The 20277-nt window shown below is 39.1% G+C and overlaps 1 protein-coding gene across 4 annotated transcripts in view; it reads left to right on the forward strand.

The window, feature by feature from the left end:
• The first annotated feature begins 3344 nt into the window (after positions 1–3344).
• Positions 3345–20277, forward strand: part of HERC2 (HECT and RLD domain containing E3 ubiquitin protein ligase 2) — a 103892-nt gene continuing 86959 nt past the window's right edge. For all 4 annotated transcript variants that reach the window (XR_005629435.1, XM_039725736.1, XM_039725738.1 and 1 more), the window contains exons 1-3: positions 3345–3408; positions 4134–4250; positions 14995–15109. Coding sequence is in view for 3 of the 4 variants with exons in the window: in XM_039725736.1 (XP_039581670.1) it covers positions 4179–4250; positions 14995–15109 (187 nt within the window). In the remaining variant the exon portion in view is untranslated. The remainder of the gene's footprint in view (positions 3409–4133; positions 4251–14994; positions 15110–20277) is intronic.

Here is a 20277-nt window from a genome sequence, read left to right on the forward strand (position 1 = left end):
TCATTGAACACTTTTCAAATTCTTCACATTAGGAGTTCCAGCAAAGGCTATGGCCATTTTTATTTAATAAAAGAAAACTTCTGGACATCAATGTATACTGTCTAAAGATGATAATCTTGAAAAGCCAAACCAGAACTAGCAGTGAATGTTGCATATACAAATTAGGTTATTTAGATATGACTTGCAAATCATTTAAACAAGCAGTAGGCACAACCAGTGGGCACTGTGGTTTCAAGCAAATTTTCATAATTCCTTTTAGATTTGGTTCCATACTTAAAATATAGAATCATAAAATATCCTGACTTGGAAGGGACCCACATGCATCATTGAGTCCAACTCCTGGGACTGCACAGGACACTCCCAAAAGTCACACCATATGCCTGAGAATGTTGTCCAAATGCTTCTTAAACTCTATCAGGCTGGTGCTGTGACCACCTTCCTGGGAAGCCTGTTCTGTTGCTCAACACCCTTTGGGTGAAAATCACTTCCTTAGTACCCAGCACAAGCCTACCCTGGCAACTTCAGGCCATTTCCTTGGGTTTTGTCACTAGCCAACACAAGAACTGTGTCTGCCCCTCCTCTTTCCCTCATGAGGAAGTTGTATACTGCAATGAGGTCTCCTCTGTCTCTTCTGCTGAGGCTGAAGAGACAAAGTGACCTCAGGGCCTACACATGCAAGTTCCCCTCAAGGCCCTTCACCATCGTTGTGTCCCTCCTTTGGACACTTTCTAAGAGCTTGATATCTTTTCTATACTGCAGTGCCCAAAACCGCACACAATATTCAAAGGGAGGCTGCCCCAGTGCAGGACAGTCCCCTCCCATGCCTGGCTGGCCATGCTGTGCCTGATGCACCCCAGGACATGGTTGGCCATCCTGGCTGCAAGGGCATGGCTGACTCATGTTCAACTCACCATCAACCAGGATCCCCAGATCTCCTGCTGCTCTCCAACATCTCATTCCCCAGTTGGGATGCACATCCAGGGATGCCCCATCTCAGGTGTAAAATCTGGCACTTGTCCTTGTTGAAATTCATTGCCCAGCCCTCTGATTTGTCAAGATGTCTCTGCAAGGTCTCTCTGTCTTTGGGGGAGTCCACAACTCCTTCCAATTTAGTATCAGGGGCAAACTTACTTAGTATACAAAGTCATTTATGAAAATATTGAAGAGACTGACCCTAAAATGGAGCCCTGCCAAACTCCACTAGTGACAGGTCACCAGCCTGATATAACCCCACTTACTCTAACCCTTTGTGTCTGACCCAGGATCCAGTTGCTCACCCATTGCATGTGTTTATCCAGCTGAATGATGAGCAGGCATGGCAAGGAAACTGATGGGCCTGTAGTTACCAGGGCTATCCCTCTTGCCCTGCTTGAAAATCGGGACAACACTGATGGACTCCAGCACCTTCAAAAGCATTTTCACAGGTGACCCTGCTAACTAGTTCCCTGAGTAGCCTGAATTCTGCTCTTCTCATATCCAGAGGTGAAGTTTTGATGGCACTTTTCCTCCTGCCAACAGAGAATTTAAACAGGGTTGCTTTGGGATTGTTGTGGCCAAGATAGCCACCAATCACCACGTCACTCATGACACTCTCTCAATTAGCAAACTAAAAAATTAAGGAGTGCACCTTTCCTACTCAGCTGCCTCAATACTTGTATAAAGAAGTCATTGTCTGAGTGTTTTAGGAAATTTCTGGACCTCTTTGTACCAGCTGTATGATATTCTCAGTTAACATCTAGCAAGTTGAAGTCTTCCATAAGGACAAGGGTGGTTGATTTAGAGGTGTCCCTTAGTTCCTTAAAGAATAATTCATCATTGTTGCCATCCTGGCTGGGTGACCTACATTAAACTCCCATGACGACACCCACTTTATTTGTCTGTCTCTTAATCCTTATGTTTCAAAGCAGTTTTTATCCCTATCTGGATTATGTCAATATGACCACTTTCTTACATTTTCAGTCTGCCAGGTAAGACAAGAGTAAAGTATTTCCCATCCTGCTGCACTAACATGGCATTTGGGAAGGCTTTTCAAAGGAAACTACTTTTGGTTTTGAAAGCTTATATTTTGAAATTTCTGTGAGTAACTTGAGGAAATGGAGCATTTCTATATTTTTATATAAATTTTGAGACATTTCAGAAGTTTTGTAGAGTATTTTACTTCAAATGCCTACTGTATCTTGATTCAAGAGAGGTCTGTGATAAATGACAGACTAACCAGTTAGGTCACGGTTACATTTTTTACTTTAAAAATGAAGCCTGGAGAATCAAATTCCCCGTTTTATTACAATGCTTCTTACATAATAACAACAACTAAATGCTGTGTACCTTTGCCTAAATGCCAGCAAATGGTCTCAGTTCTGTTAGCATTTCATTGACATTCAGTCTGTGGCTTCACGTTGGCCAAAGCCAATAACAGTCCCATCTGCCAAGTCTTGCTCTACATTCCTAATTCCTTAGCTGCCAGGGAACAGGAGTCTAAGTATTGTGAGAAACTTGACTTTTGGTTAATTTGAATTTCAAACTACTAATATACATTCCCAACAAACTTATGCTGAAGGATGATTATTTGCCTCAGAGCAGTTTCCCCCTTGAGCAATCAGTCAATATTTGCCTCCAGACTCCTGTCATTGCCTGCCATTAGCAAGTTCACACTTTATTCTCCACCATCCTTATTCCTTCATGTGTGGTGGCATCGCTGTACTGTTCCCAGCCTCTGTTCCTTCCCTGGTTGCAGAAGATGCAGAGGAGGCAGAGCTACTGAGGTCTTCTTTGAATCAGTCTTTACTTACAAGACCAGCAATGGGCAGAAACTGATGCACAGGAAGGTCCACCTGAATATGAGTTTCTTTACCATGTGGATGACCTTGCACCGGAACAGATTATGCCGAGGGGTTGTGGAGTCCCCTTCATTGGAGATACCCAGGAGGCATCAGGACAATTAAAGTCACATATTATTAGGGTTGGCAAAGACTTTGGAGGTCATCCAGTCCAACACCTCTGCCAAGGCAGGGTCACCTAGAGCGGGTTACACAGGAAGGCAGCAAGGTGGGTTCCGAATGTCTCCAGAGAGAGACACACCATGCTGTGCCGCGTGCTCTAGGATGACCCTGCTAGAACAGGGAAGCTGGGCCACACTCCCCAGTGTTGTCCCCTCCAACCTTTCCCACTCTGTGATTCTGTTTGCCTCCGAGCTACTCGTTACTGACCTTCCTCGTCTGAAACATTTAAAAGCCACTTTTTTAAAAGAAATCAACAGTACAGTTTACAGATGGTCCCTCAATGACTTAACTTTTTTTTTTTTTTTTTTTTTTTTTTTTTTTTTTTAATGAAGGCAGTATTTACCCGGGGCCGAGCGGGCGGCGGTGGAGCGAGAGCCGGAGCCGCCGCCGTCGCTGCCGCGGCTGCTCGGTGAGTGAGAGAGCCCCGACAGCCCCGGGGGCAGCGGGGAGGCAGGGGCGGCAGCGCCGTGGAGCGGCGGTGGGCGCGGGCGGCGGGGGGAGCGCGGCCTCCGCTCCGCATCCCCGGAGCCCGCGGGAGGGGGCGGCCGCGGCGCCGTGCGTGGGGACCCCTGCCCGGGCGGGGCTCTGCCTGCGCTGCCCGCGCCCCCCGCCCCGTCCCCGGGCTGGCCCGGGCGGGTGGGAGCCGTCAGGGGCGGTGACAGCGGGACGTGAGCGCGGGGGTGGGATGCTCCCGGGAGAGGGGGAGCCCCGGCCTCGGCCGCCGCCGGGAGGAGGGGGTGCGGGTGACCCTGATAATCGCTTTATGTTGGCCTGCGGCTTGCGTAATCTGCGATCAATTATTTATTTCATGCACCACTTACGGGGCTGAGGGGCAGCGCTAAGGCCTTTGGTGTGGCTCAGTGCAGCAGAAGGGAGGCTTCCTTCCCGCGGGTGTGATGGGGAAGGGATGTGGAGGCTTTTTTTCTAGGTTCAGGTAGTATTCCTAATGCACGTTCCTCTCCCCGTGCAAATTCAGGGGATGTGAACGAGGGAGGTCCTTCTTCATGATACATTTTTAAAGATCAAGTGGAAGCCGTCGTAGTCTAAACAAAAATAACCTTGAGTGGTTTACTTCATGTGCCAGATTATCCTTTTTTTTCATTTTTTCTTTCTCTCTGCTCATATCTGTTGCAGGTTGGGCTGCTCAGCCAGCCTGGAGAGAAGGCTGAAGGAGGAAACATGTCTTCTGATTCTTTTTGTCTGTCTGCTCAAGCAAGGTTTGACTCCAAATGGTTGAAGACAGACTTGCAGGTAAGGACTTTGATGGTCATACTGCATTGTGACCTTTCAGGTGCTGTTCAAGGATGCTTTTAGTCCAAAGAGCTGACAAGTAGAAGATTGCAGCTCTTGAGATAGTGTACAGGTTTTCCCAAGTATGCTGATTTATAAGTAGCTTTGAAGAAACACCAAGTTATTTTGATCTGCAGATAGATCTGCGTTTTCAGTCCATCCCTTCTGCTTTGAAACAAGCTAGTCTACATATGTGTGTTATCTTTGCTGAGTGTCAAAGCTCCTAGCACAGTGTGTGGCATTTCTGCTAGAACTATAAATTCTTATTTAGGCTGTTGCTAAATGTCTCGCCTGCATCCGAGCTAGCAGTTTTAATACACAGGACTACTGAAGCGAAAGATGATGGAAATTATAATTTATATTTTCAAGAATTCAAATTAGATTTTGCTGTAGTTGTTTGTATTATGAATAGAGGGTTCCTTTAAATTTTGTCCTTTTTGAGTTTTTTTGTCAGGGGTTCAAGTTTGAAATGGAAGTGGTCTTCACTGAAATATACCAGTATTTGGTGAAAGTTTTCTTTTGTCTTAGAAGATTTCTTCATTTAGCAAAGTTGTGTGATAAGGGAAGGAGGAAGATATTAACATGTTTTCCCAATTCAGGTTTTACAAATAAGTGGAAAATATCGAGCAATAGAGTGGTTTGGGTTAGATGAAATGAGTAACTAGATTAGGTCCTTGTCTCTTTGCCTTCCTTTACCCAGAAGTTGCATGTAGATTTCTTACTTTGAATAACCTTTGCAAGTTTCAACTCAAAACCACGAAATTCTTTTTGGTATGGGCCAGCCATTGTTATTCTTTTGTTACTGTTAATGATAGTGCTCCTGAAAAACTCTTAAAAATTCCGTCTTTGTGACTTTATCCCAGATTACCTGCTGATAGTCTATATGATTGAGTTGAGTTGTTCTTATGGTTAGACAAGGATTTTTTCCATGCAGTTGTGATTCAAAAGCACCCTTTTCCCAGCATTTTACATCAAACAACATAAGTTGGAATCAGAAGTGACAGCTTGAGTTGAGTTGTTCTTGTGGTTAGACAAGGATTTTCCCAAGCAGTTGTGATTCAAAAGCACCCTTTTTCCAGCATTTTACATCAAACAACATAAGTTGGAATCAGAAGTGACAGAGATAGCCTAAGAGGTTCCATTATTTAGTAGGTCTTGAATGTAAATGCTATGAAATGACAGGTCTTGTTCTTGATTTGGTTAGATTTATTCTATTTTCATCTTTTGTTCCTACCAAAGTAAAAGTTTCAGTGCAAAGTCAGATGTTTTCTGTAATGTAAATAAAGTAAATAAAGATGCAATACAGCATTTTGGAGATAAATATGGAAATATTTTTTTTTGTTTCCAGAATGGTACCTTTTAGATTACAAGTATGTTGTATATAATGATTATTGAATACAGGAAAATTAATCTGAAAAAGTGGCAACCTTTGTTTGTAACACCTGCTGACTATGCATTGCCTTTTTTCTTCTGTATTATATTGGGTGAAAAATGTGACTGTTCATGTGATTGATCAGATTTTTCCTTTTTTTTTGTAGTGCCTTTTTTCTACATTCCTTTTTTTTTCTTATTTATTTAAACTTTTGATAGAAGGGTTTTGGTCCATAAAGTTTTATGGGTTATTTGCAGTTGTGTGTATAAGTGCAATGAAATATTTGTGATGTATGAGACTGTAGTTTAGTTGATGTTTTACAAGACTTCCTTTTAATAATAAAAATCATCATTTGCAGCATATTTCTGTGAATAAATGCTCTTACTTATGCGAGTTCTTTGTGTAGTAACAAGTTAGACTCTTAATTGCCAGAGAACTATTTTTTTTTTTCTTCCAATCAAACTGTAGTCAAAATAATGCGAATAATGAAATACGAGAACAGTAATGATTTGTCATCTGCTGGATGCAAACATCACTTCTCTGGAATCTGAAGACAAGCCAGGCCTCCTGGGTATAATATAATTTTCTTATTAGGTTACCTGTTTTTGGTATTACACAGGTCCTCATCACAGAACTCTTAATTGGATTCGTGTGCTCAGTATTTTGAAAAACTGAGCATGTGAATCTTGAGTAGCATCTTTTAATGCATTATATGGCAGATGCCTTCATAAAGGAAAGGGGTTTTGGCCTCTTGAGAATTTTTCTGCTACATGAATGATTATTTTAGCTACTGGTTGGTCAGCATGACCTAGCTCTGTGTGGTTATTTTTTTAATAGGTATGAATCCTGTGTTTAAATCCTTTAAGTGAATATGTAGATTTCTTCATGTGCATGTTTTTACTGGCTCAGCTGTAGAGAGCCCTATTGGTGCTCAAGAGACTGTCAGCAGGAATTGAAAAGGTGAACACATTACTATGAGAGTACTATGAGAGGTTTGAAGAAGACAAACTAAATTTATGTGAAAGGATTAAGATGACTACAAATTGTTTGGAATTGGACCCCGGAACTCTTCACTTTGTAGCTACATTTTTAACTTCTCAGTGTACAGTAGTCCAAGAATGAGTAGGTGACAGTCCTTGTAGAAACAGAATTATTCTGGGGAGTTACCTTAGGAGACATACAGACTTGATTAGTTTTTAAAGTAAATTCTACTGCTACAAAATTTGAGGCATGTAACTAGGATTGGAAGTAAAATGGTTTCATCTGGTGGCCTAGTAGTCTCCAAAGTACTTTTTTTTTCCTTATTTCCTTTGTCACTGTTGCCAGAGAGTTTGTTTTTTAGACTTGATAACTGGCAGTTATTGTAGATTAAGCCAATGAAATCTCTCTGAAAATTATTGTATTCTTTTTTTGTTTTAGCTCAAGAAGGTGTTGCATGAATAGTGTAATACGCAATATTGTAGTACTATTTGCATTAATAAGTATTGTATTGAGGTATTAATACAATAAGAAAAGAGTGACATGTGGGTTGTAGCATGGCTTGTGTTTAATCACCTGTGCGCCACTGTTGCAGGTTGTGCCCAGGCCAAATTTAAATGTTCTTACTCAGTTTTGGGATGTTACTGCTGTGAGACAAAGGCAGTGTGATGTAGTATGTTATTACTATTCTTAAGTGAATATTAAAGGCACAAGTCCTTTTGTAGTAGCAGTGACCTTCTGGCCTGCACAATTACTTGACGTGGTGTGAAATGTTAATGGAACTGTATCTTCACAGTGTTTTTTGCTTATATTAATTTTTCTGAAACTGAACAATACTATTTTAGGAAGCCAAGGTGCTCCACAAAGATCCAAATGCAACCTGTAACTGCTCCATGTCTTTTTACAAACTTTGTATTTGTTTGTATGATTTATGGCTACTAATGTAATTTTGAAGTGCACAGAAACATTTATTTTATTTAAAAAACCTAAATTTCCTGGTGGAGCAAAATAGGATATTCTATGGTATGTGAAAAAAACAGACTGTTACAGCAGCTGAAATATCAGGGTAGTTCAGCTGAATATGAGAACATCAGTACACGATATGTAGTATGTTCTCCTATGACACATCAACAGGATGTGTATAACATCACCATTAATAAAATAGTCCTATGCAGTTATAAAATAGGTGGATTTTAGTGCAGGCCACTTTTTCATGTACCATTCTTAATACAGTCACTTGAAAAGTTAGTGTATTATTTCAATCTATAAGTTATTTATTTGAATTAATACATTGAAAAGACCTGCCTATTGATGACTATTATTAGTAGAAACCATCACATTTATAGCAAACATTCATTAATACAGTCACTTAAAAAGTTAGTGTATTATTCCAATTTATAAGTTATTTATTTAGATTTGAATTAATACATTGAAAAGACCTACATATTGATGACTATTATTAGTAGAAACCATCACATTTATAGCAAACATTGTGTGTAATGGGAAATTGTGTTTAAATTACTGTTCCTAAGGAAGATATCCTTTATTATAAAAAGGGAAGATTAAAATTGTTTACTTAAACCTAGGTACCCAGTTTGCAGAATCAAACTGTGCTTAAAATAATTCTGATTAAATAGATGTACTGTACAACTAAATTAGAATCTTATGCAGAGACCTTTAATTAGTGATGGATGAATAACTAAAAACTAGAATTGCTGTGAGCTAATGGGATGCATGTGTGTGTTCAAATGGAGTTTAATTAGGCTGCTTATTCTGGATCCTGTGGAGAACTGTTGTGCTTAATAGCAGGAGTTAGAGGGAAAAACTTTCTTTTTCCTGTAGTGTGGAGAAAAACTTTAGGCAACAGTCAAGGTGTGGGAGCTGTCTGCAAGAGGAACATGAAGCATTTCCATCAGTTTTCATTGAGTTCATGGGTGACAGACAATTTCTGTCATTACCTTTTGCCACAGAGATGAAAATCAGTTTTTTGAAACTAAATAGCCACCTTTAAGAGTTGGATTGGTTTGAAACCTTTTTACCCTTCCTTCAAAGTTACATTCATCATTTTGATTGTCTTGAAAATTGTAGCTTCCAACATTCAGATCAGTGTCTTTACTTGTGAGAAGATTATGTAAAGAAATGATGTCTTGGCTCTTAAAAGCAAGAAGTTGGTGAAAGTTGCCTTCTCTGTTTTATTGCTTTCCTGTTAATCTACTTTGTTTTGGTTTTCTGATCAAAAAAAATGAAGGGCTTATTTGGAAGCTCTTACAGTAAACTGCAAATGAGGACTCCTTTGTATTTAAAGGAAGTGAACATTGTGATAGCAATTTTTAAAAGTTATTTTAAAAATGAAGTAGTGCTCTCTCCTAAATAAATGATTTCCATATGGAGGGAAAAACACTATATGCGGTGTGGTAGGTTAGAGAAATTAGATTTAATACATAGGTTCAAATATTTGGGTTCAGACAGAGCTATTCTTCAGATGCATAAAGATAGTTTCTAGGTTTGAGGGAATTCCATAATTTTTCCTTGTGTGTGACCATTGGCTGTTAACTTTTGCAGCAAGTGGAAGACCAGCATCCTCTTATGGGGATGCTATTATGGGTATGTTTCTAGTTTAAATCTGTTGAAGTAATGTGGGGGCAGCTGAATTTTTTTGATTTTGCTCTCTGAGCACTTGAGCACATCACAACAGTGATGTTGCACTGTGCTCTGTATAGGTATGATAAGCAGCTGTGGTCTCAGGGCATGCCTCGTTCAGAAGGGGAGGAAGGAAGCTAGGACAAAATACTAAGACAACAATAAAAAAGGAAACACAAATTGAATGGATTCAAAAAAAGCAAAAACAAAAGAGAGACTTAGTAAAGGACTTATTGTTCCGTGATTTTCTTCACTATTACTGGGCTGAAAGTGTTTTTCAGTTAAGTATTTTTCTAGCAAGAAAAGTTTTTCCTACAGCCAGTGGCTAATGCAAAAATAAGTGAATAGGAGAACAGATTCTCCACTACCCTTGGCAGTTCTGAGGTGAAGATCATTTAAGTAGCTTATATTTTAAATCCATATTGATGTTCTGTAGTTATGAAGTCAGTTTCTTAAATTTCCAGTGCAATTATATAACCAGGAATCCTACCTGAGTCAATCTTTGTTCTTTTGTGTAATTTTATTTTCCTGGCTTCGTTTTTCTTGGGTTCAAGTTAACCTTTATGAAGGCTTCTATGCTTTCTGCTGGGAAGTTTATGAAACCACCTTGAGAACATAATCTAATGTACTACAGAGTTTGTCTAATTAAAGTAGCTGACTTTAAAACAAAATCAGAGCTGCTGATTATTCTTAAAATAACTTAGTGAAAACAAAATTGTAGCAGTGCTTTGAGAATTCTCAGGAGCTTACCCAGTTATGGTTGCAAGATTTAATTTTCTTCAAATGGAAGTAAATGTTAATTCCTTCCAGGGTCTTATTGTCTGAAGTTGATGGGAATGGAGAGAAATTTCACTGCCAGCCCTGTTGGAGGTAGGCAGCAGCATATGTCAGCAACCAAACTAGATACCCCTTTGACTTAATCAGATGTTGTACCAGACAGAATAAATTACAGTTCTACTGCAGAGATAAGATTAGCTAAAGATTAGAGTGGAGGCAGTCTAGTTTACAGTAGAAGTTCCCTTTAAAGTCTCCTTAGGCCCTTGTGTTTTTAGTTTGGGATAAGTGAGCAGGGCTGAGCCTTAGGTCTGTGTGGGAGGTGTGGATTTGAGGAGATACATGGTTTTCAAGTGATCCAGACATGGTCTGGGGATGAGAAAGTGTGACAAATGATGGAAGAGGCTTGGGGTTTCTGAAGGTGAGATGCGTGGGAGATGGGGATTGAGAAGAGGTCAGTAGATGTCATGGGAAAGGACAAGGGAGATTTTTAGCGTGGGGAATGAGTAGGAGGATTAAGAACACAGGCCAAAGTTGCAAGGCAGTGGATAGTAGTAATGGAGCATGGAGCTACTGTTGTCCTGGTCTTTGGAAGGAAGCGTATAAGTGATGGGGCAAGCAGGGCCTTGGGGGAAATTTACTGAGGGTACATCTCTGATCTCTGGTAGTGTTGTCAGTTGCAAAAGTTCAGCGAAGACTTCATTATTCTTAACTTGTTAACTTACTGAGCTTAAGTTCATCCGCTGTTGTCCTGGTCTTTGGAAGGAAGTGTGTAAGTGGTGGGGCAAGCAGTGTCATGGGGGAAGATTTACTAAGGGTACATCTCTGCTACTGTTGTCAGTTGCAAAAGTTCAATGAAGACTTCATTATTCTTAACTTGTTAACTTACTGAGCTTAAGTTCATCCCATTAAACATGTGCAAATGAAGTTACTAAATTTATTAGAGGGATACTCATATGAATCAAGCAATCTAGTGAGAGAGACTTTACAAAACACAAATGGCTGCTCTTGTGTTTGGAACTCCAGTATGTCAGGAACAATGAAGACACCAAATGTGTTTTTCTTGCCTTGCACTGTACCACCAATTGCTTTGTGAACATCCTTCAAATAATTTAGTGGAGGAAGTACCTTTTTTTTTCTCTTTTTTTTTTTTTGTACTGAACAAAGTTTTAGTTCTCTAGTTGGAACGCTGAGATGTGTTGATAGATTCTTGATGAATGACTGAATGTGAAAGGTATTGGTGGGAGCAAAGGAAGAAAGTCATAAAATTTTGCAGGAAGAAAAAGATGCAGGATTGGGAAGTTAAAGCAGACACTTCCATTACACAGAAGAGTGTAATCTTCAGCTGCAAGTTTCACAACACATTTGTGTTTCTCAAACACAAATGTTTGAGGTTGGAAGGGACCTCTGGAGGTCGTCTGGTCCAACTCCCGTGTTCAAGCAGGGCTGCCTAGAGTCCAGTGCCCAGATCTGTGTTTGAATGTCTTCTGAATATCTTCAAAAATCGGGAATCTACAACCTCCCTGGGCACACCTTGTGCCAGTGCTTGGCTGCTCTCTCACAGAGACAATGTTTCCTGGTGGTCAGAGGGAAGCTCCTGCATTTCAGTTTACACCCATTCCCTCTGATCCTGTCTCTGGGTACCACTGAGCAAAGCCTGGATCCATCCTTTTTATACCTTCCCTTCAGATTTTATACACATGTATATAGATGAGCTTTCCTCCCAAGCCCTTTCTCTCTGCCTTTCCTCATAAAAAGGGTGTTCCAGTCCCTTAATAATTTTCATCGTTCTTTGCTGGGCTCTCTCTTTTTTGTCCATGTCTCTCACATGGAGCCTACTCTGGGCCTGTAGGCTCCTCCCCAGCTGTAGGACTTTGCACTTCTTCATGAGGTTTAGGTTCATGAGGTCAGCCCATTTCTCCAGCTTGTCAGGGGCCCTCTGGATGTCAGCACAACCCTCTCTTGTATCAACCACTCCACCCCATTTCTGTTGGCTAAAATAAATATTTCTCGTAAGGGAGTTGTAAATTTTCTATTATGATTATGTAATTTTTAGATCATGAAAATAAACTTGCTTAAATAATTTATGACTTTAAAACTCAGACTTTTCTTTCACTTTCAGCTAATATATATAGCAAATACTAGATACCTGCTGAATGTTGAATAGATTAATAGTCATTTTGTTACAGCTGAAATTAAGTTGCCCTGTTATGACATATGAATTGGTTGTAAATACTATTTCTTAATTATCTGTTCAGCTGGCTGCTTTGATTATTGCTGTAAAGTCAGTCCAGTGTTTCTTTACTTTCAAACTTGCCTCCTTTTTCCCTTCCCCCGACAGAGATACTGCTGACAAAATGTTAACTACAGCCTGAGTAGTAGGCAAAATTGTTTATCTGAAGGCTGCTTACAGTATTTGGAGAGGGAGGTGGAACTCTGTGACCCGTAGTCTTGGTGGTTCCTCTATCTTTTTGCAACATACCAAGAAAAAATTACTTTGATAAGACTTTGAACCAAACCCAAGGCCGAAGAAATTTTGTTTACTTTTTCAGTTTTTAGTTGCCTGAAAGAGTTGAGTGAACTTTGTGCTGTGTGAAAGAATTAGAGGTTCAAGTGGAGAAAACAGTTCCTGATTCTGCTTTACATGAATGCTTTCAAAAGTAATAACTTTTTCTGAAATAGAACAGTGCTACATTGTGAAGAATCTGACATTCAAAGCCCAGAGACATTTAGATTCTATGGGCTGTGAGAATGATTTTTCCATACCAAGGTGATCTGGGAATGTAAAGTAAAATGTGTGAAAAAGACAGTTTATTAGAGAAAGATCTTTAGTTTGTGAAAACTATAATTTATTATGCAACCCATCTGGAGGGTTGCCTCACTTACTATTTTTCAAGCTTGTATTTTACCATAGGTTAGCATTTAAATAATGTATCACCACTATATGAACCAAAATCAGTGAAATAACTGGTTTACTTTTTTTTTACACAGGAAAAAACTATGAAAAGTAAATTCCCTAGGTGTCCTACTAAAGTATATGACCACATCTAAAGAAGGAAAAAGTGAAAACCATTTATTGTTGAAATATTCATAGGCTGGGAACAATCAAGAAAATCAGTAAATGGTGACTGATTTTTTTCATTGTTGAAATGCAGCTTCAGATTATTCCAATTTTTAAAAAATGAAGCCAAATGTAAAGCTCTTAGCAAAACACAAAGCAGATCTTTGCAAAAGCTCCTTGTGCTGTGTAACACTGAAGAACAGGGACCGTTCTTCTCAGTGAAGTGTGGTCAGAGTTTGATTCTGGTGCTGTACAATTGATAAGTCACAGATAAGATGAATAACGTCTAGCTCACACTGCGTGATTCTGCCTCTGATCAGGCAGTAGTAAGTGACAGACACATACAATGTGTCAATTCACATTTTATGCTGAAAGAAGAATTATGGAAATAATTAAAACACGGAGTGGATTTCTGATGTATGCTATATGAAGTCAAGAAATTACTATGGTCATTTAGTGTGTTACAGTGGTGTGAAAACATGCAACTTGTCTTTTAATTCCTGTTAACTGACATGAGCTGGATTAGCAAATCTCTGCCCTGCTGGTGGATGTGTCTCTTAAAACCTGTAATCCTTAATCATTCCAATGTAATGATTTTATTTTGAGCTGTTTTCTCGAGATGAGTGGACTTTTGTGTAGTGGTAAATATTTTATGGTAGTTGTTGTAAGCCACATCTGTGTATTACCTCTCAGTTAAAACACCTTGGATTTGAATGTTAGTTACATAACCCAAAGATGCTTCTGAATGAGCCTTCAGCAGGTGGTGTATTTTATTTTCTTACTTAAGAAAAAAATGGTGTTGTTTATGCTTGTTTTTTTTTTTTTTTAATGTGGTCCACTGCACCACTGTGGTATGTAGAAAATACTGTTTTTCAGTTTTGTGTCCTACCCTCCTCCCTTATGCTCTACAGTTGTGAAATACAGCCTGGTTATTATGGAATTCACTCGGGATGTAGATACCTGTTCTGCAGATTTTATAAAGAAAAAAAACCAACATCCACAGAGGAGAAGTTGTCCTGGTCATTAGGATTCTCCAAGGGAGATCCAAATTCCTAAATCATTAGGAGACTTGTGTTAGAGCCAGTGCTTTTGTGAGTGGTTCCAGCTAGCAGAGCCTGTGTTCTGTTGCCAGTATTTGTGCTCTTGAACACAGAGTGTGTTGGGAGCTGACCTGGGCTGGGGCAGCCCTTTGCTCTTCCTCTGGGTGTAGCTGCTTTTAGGCTTGAACTGTTCCACAATCTGGCTCTTGGTGGGAGAGGAGGCATTGTAGAAGTTGGAAAGAAGAGGGAGGGTGGTGAGAGATGCTTTGCACAGCAGGACCAGATTGAAGTGGCTGAATTCATTTACAAATCTGGGCCTTGATGTCATCATTCTGGTTAAGATGCCCAGCTCTTCATTTGCTGGTTGGCGAGGGGACTGAGCTTCTCTGTTTTGGGATTTTATGCTGCTTGACTTTGTTTGAATAGCTTTTCCTGAAGAGAAAAAGGACTCCCCACACCCTCTCCCTGCCCCCCCAGCCGGTGTCATCATGAATGGGTGGTTAGCTCTGAGGTGACCAAGTCCATGCTTTTGATGAGAATTTGTCACCAAAAAAAAGTTTATTTTTCTGGACTTGAGTCTACCTAAAATTTGCCATTTTGCACTTTTAACCTGAAAATAGCATAGCTAGACAATCAGAGATTCTGAAGAGTTTTTAAAACCTTGTCACACACACACAAAATCTCATTTCCAGTGAGATGGTATGTGTGTTTTCTTTCTTCAGGATGATGTATGTAATCAGATGTGTTTGAAGTGTTAGCTTGAATTGCCTTGAGAGAAAAGTGTGTGTAACTCTATATAATGTATTATTTTAACTCTATATAATGTATTATTTTTAACAGCTTGCTTTTACACGAGATGGATTGTGTGGCTTGTGGAATGAAATGGTAAAAGATGGGGAGATTGTATATCCTGGAACAGAATTAATACAGAGTGGTGAACTACCTCCAAGAAAAGGTATGAATTTTAAATTTCTTTGAATTTGTTAATTTTTTCTCATTGTGATGTTGAAAATGGACCTCAGCTTTCATACTGTCACAAAACTTTTGTTTATCATTACTTGTCTATACAATTTGCAGGTGTTAATGTTTTGAATTAAATACAATTGAAAGTGATTTCTGAAAAGTGTATGAAAAGGTAATATTCAAGCCTCCAACTGAAGGCTTAAATCTGTTCTAGCCTTGTGAAATTTAACTTCATAACTAGGCATGTTACTATGAGACAGGCTTGGCAGTGTCTTTTTGTTTGGTATGCTTGGTGTGTTTACAGCTGTAGCCTTTGTTTAAAGGAAGTGGACTGAGGAATGGGATAAAGCTGATACTGCTATTTCTAATTTTGTTTACAGTCCTCAGAAAGTATCTGAAAGGTCAGCTTAAAAACTGTCCACGATCTGCCTGAGAACCTAGTGCCTTTTTTTTTTTTTTAAAGTTTTCCAGTGTACTTGAGAGCAGTTAGAACACTGCAAATATTGCAAATGGCAGAGTAATACATCTGCTTAGCGAGATTACTTTGGTGGGGGTGGATTTTGGTTTGTGATGGGGAATGCTGGAATGGGGTGATTTTGCTCTTGCCTTTTTCTCATCTTCATCACAAAAGTGGTACTCTTTTGACTCCATACTGAACAAAAAATTAAACTGGTCAAAAACTAAAATATTTGTTTCCTGATCTGGCTGAAATGGACTCGCCAAATGGTCTGATAAGTTTGTCAATAATTTGTAAGATTCCCAGATAAATGAGGAGATGGGTAGAAATACTGCCTTTGGTAATAGTGAACTATTTTTTTGGCATCTGTGACTTCCTGTTACTATGTCTATATGGGATATAGACATATCCCACAGTACAATTATCCCACAACCAGTAATGCTCAATTACTCATGTAGACAATTTTTTCATACCTATAGTATGCCTCCTTTAAAAATAGGCAGAATGGATATCTTTTTGACTAGTGGAGGTAATTTTTACAGGAAGTAAGATACAGTAAATAATTTATGAGAGAAGAATGAATTATACATTTACTTATCAAGAGTATAAGCTTTTTAGGTTATTAGTGGCTGCATGCTGTAGTAAAAATCAGGTTATGCTCCTAACTGTATCAGAGTTAGAAGACTTTTGTCCTCCCTGTGCTGCTGGCCCTTTGGAATATTGTTGTTGACACTGGGTGAAAATACAGCTGATCTTATCAGGCAGGCTACTACAAAGCTGCTCATGAAATGAGCGGAGGTAGAGTAATAGTTTGTTCTTTGCGTTGGCTACTTCCATGTGTAGTAACAAAAGGCATTGTAAACTTTTTGCAATAAAGGGAAGTATTACCTGCTAGAGGAATTGTAGGAAATGCTTTCCTGTTCACTGACAGCTCATGATAGAGGTGGTGTGGTGGTTGTGGAAAAACAATTCAACACACTATGCTTTCATGTAGAGGAAGGATAACAAACATCTGTAGTACTGAAGGGTATTTATATATGGATATATTTTTTCTTTGCAAATTAAATTGATTAATTGATCTTTTTGTGATGGATACTTACACATTGTTTTTAGAATTGTACCTGTGCTAGTCTTTGACAGAAAACTGTTCTTCCAATATCTTTATAGCTAAGTAGCTGCAGAGAATTGAGATGTTTTGTTAATTATGGTGCTGTAGTGCTTTTAGTAATTCTGAGAAAGCTTACAGAGAGATGTCATAGTATAATTGTTTTTAATTTTCAGGGTAATCCTTGAAATATCACCTAGGAAAATGCAATCTGTCACTTCTGATGCAAATTATAGACAGCAGTATAAAATCCAGAAGTGCTAAGCCAGTCATCTGTGACTTCATGTTTGTCCACTTAGGACACTTGTTCTGAGCAATGATGAATTTATTTTTTTAATGTCAGATGTGTGTACATGTCTCAGAAGGTTCAGAAAGTGTTGAAGACTGTAGAACAGTTATTTAAAAATACAGAGTTTGACACTTCACTGTATAAATAAGGCTTTTATGTTACTCTAAAGTGTCCAAGCTGTGATGAGGCTTTTGAAAGCTTTTTCATCTACATAGTGTGGTGGTGGTAAAGGCAGACTGCCACTTGTTGTTTCCAGTACTGTGTTGTGGTGGGTTGACCTTAGCCAGGTGCTCACCCTTCCAGCTCTTTGCCTGCTGCCCCTCCTCCATAGGAGATGAAAATAAAATATAAAAGCCTGGGAGTTGAGATAAAGCCAGGGAGATCACTTACCCATTACTGTTGTGGGAAAAATAGACTTGGGGATAATTACTTTAGTTTATTTTAGTGCCAATTAAGATAGACTTGTATGGTGAGTAACAGAGGTAAAAGCTAAAATGCCACCTTCCACTTGTCTTTGCTTCTGGAGGAGTTAAGTGTAGGTATTACATAGCACAGATCACACCTGTTCCTTTCCACAGCTGGAAATATTCCACATATTTCTTGAAACTCCTCAGTAGTTTAGAAATCTAAATAACAGCTTTTTCAGGCTCTTAACTCTTAGGATTAATGTATGCTTCCTTCCCACGGCTGGAGGGTGTATGTTCTTCTACGTATTTCTTGAAATTTCTTGAAACTCTGCAGTAGTTTAGAAATTTAAATAACAGCTTTTTCAGGCTCTTAACTCTTAGGATTAATGTATGAATTGTGTCTCAGTGAAGTTAGTCTTCATAAATGCTATTGTGTTGTCCTGCAGGATTCTAAAATGCAGCTATGTGTCTTACCAGGCTTGAGGGAAAAAAAAAAAAGCTGTTTTTGGTCATGTCAATCAGGTTGTATGTTTGATCATGGAACCAGAAAAATTGGTGGTCAGTACAGCTATCTTGCTTACCAGGCTTGAGGGGGAAAAAAAAAAGAAAAGGCTGTTTTTGGTCATGTCAGTCAGGTTGTATGTTTGATCATGGAACCAGAAAAATTAGTGGTCAGTTTGCACCTCTGAACTTGCAGCTCAAGTTTAGTTTCATGAAATGAAAATCTAAAGTGTTTACATCTGTTTAGTTGGTACTTTTTTTGCATAAATGATCTGCAAATACAATTCAAGAGGAGAGGGAAAAGTACACACAAGTAATGAGATTTATATAAGACCCAGTGGTTTTATATGAAAAGCAATATAGATTAATGGCAATATTGAAAATTTACTGCTAAATGGACTAATCTGGAGATGAACAAGAGAGGTTGCTGTATGTAGTCCCTTTTATTCAGTCTTTTAAAAGAAGTTTTGATTTAAGCCCATCCACTTAGAATCTATTTCTTCACTAGTGCTATAGCTCTCTGTTGATGCTGACTGGACTGTTCAGAAGAGGCACTTCATTCTGTCAGTGGATATTAGCAGTGGCAGTAGACTGGAAGAACATGCTATTGATGGCAAAAAACATTCCTTTTCTCTCTAGGAAGAATATAGAAGTAGTGCTTTTTTTTTCCCCTTCTGTTAGCTGTTTTTCCCTCTTTCTGTTAGCAAGAATGTTTGGTTAGGAATAAGGTCTTTGTTTTGAATTCATGGCACTTTAAGAGAAACATGTTTGATAAATGTGTTCAACAGAATGTGTTTGTATGTTTCCAAGTACCATCTGAGGACACAGCTGTGACAGTAGTGATGTCCAAATACAGGTGCACTTGTAGCATTCCATGTATTTCAAAGACAACCAGGCTGCCCTCAGGAAATTTGGATTAGATTAATACCTTGTATACTGGAATCTGTGTTCTGAAAATAATAGAAAGTATTAAGTAATATTATTCTTACTAAATTTTCAAGTTCGAGAACTGTTACTGTAAAATTTTAAGATGTACCAGTCTCTTTGAGACACACAGGTCTCTTTTGTGGGTTGCTATTTTTTATTTATTTTTGATTCCTCAAACTTCATAGGTGGAAAATTCTGTTTCAATTAGCTGTTTTAAGTTTGAGGACAAAAATGTAAAATTTTCAGCTTCATGCCTCCATCCTGCCTTTGGCAGTCACTGTGGGCTTCCTCTTCTCTTCCCCCTTTCCTGAAAGTTGGACCTTTCTCTGCCTGGTGCCTCTAAATACACAAGCCTCATGCAGTGTTGCACCTGCAAGCAGGTTAAATGAAGTCCAAATGCCACAAGCAATTCCAGAGAGGCTGGCAGAAACAAAATATTTATGACAAGAATAACAGCCTGTAGGAATTGGTTATGGTGGCTGGTGTTCAGACCACATTATAAATCAAACTGTAGTAGTGTGTAGGGATGTGGGCTGGCTCCTGCTTTGAGCCTCCTTTTTTTGTGTAAGGCAGAACTTGTTAAAAGTGAGAAGTGGCACTTTTCTCTTCTGCTTCCCCATACCCAGCTGTGGGTTGTACGCAGTGACTCAAGAATTCAGTGCTCAGCTATGGATTATCATACTCTCTCTGCAGGATAGGGAAGTCTGTAGTCACTCTGTTGGATTGTTTGACTTCAGAAGTGTAGAACGCTCTATTGTAAATTCAAAAAATAATTTAATGCATTAAAAAAAAACAGTGTACAGGGAAGAAAATAAACTTTATTTCTGATTAGGATTAGGAGATCAGAAACTTATCATCTAACCTAGAAGGCTGTATAAGTATGGTTTGCAAATGGTAAAGCACATCTTTCCCTCATAAATAACTATCAGTTTTGTGTATGTAGGTATATATGTGTGTGTGTGTAAAAAAAACAAGGATTTTTGACAGAAAATATATTGCAGCTGAAATATTTCCTGGATCTGGAACTACCAAATACTGGTTTAGGGTGGTTATAAAATACAGCCCTTTTCTGAAGCACACTGTGTGACTTTTTGCCCTGTCAACATCTGTAGGGAATGTGTTGCAGGCTTTCTCTTGCCATGGAGGGATTCCCAACTACATGAGTTCATTGGCATTTCAGAGCAGCACAAGACCATACTAGAACAGGTGGTGGAGGCCACTATGCAGTGTCAGGTTTTTTCCCTCATTGATTATGAAATGTAAGTTCCATTTTTAGTGCTTCCTTTTTATCCTCTGTTTATACCAGATTAGGCCATGGCTGTGCAAGATAGTGCACACATGGTGAGCTGCTGTGCTTTGGTTTGGGAGCTAATTTCTAGCTGAGAAGAGTTACTTCAGTTGCTCAGTTCTGACTGCTGGCTGTGCCTACCTGCCTCACTGTAGAGGTATAAGGCTATATACTAAAACATAATAA

This window comes from Passer montanus, unplaced genomic scaffold, assembly GCF_014805655.1.
Source record: "Passer montanus isolate IOZ18808 unplaced genomic scaffold, ASM1480565v1 scaffold56, whole genome shotgun sequence".
In the NCBI taxonomy this organism is placed as follows: Eukaryota; Metazoa; Chordata; class Aves; order Passeriformes; family Passeridae; genus Passer; species Passer montanus.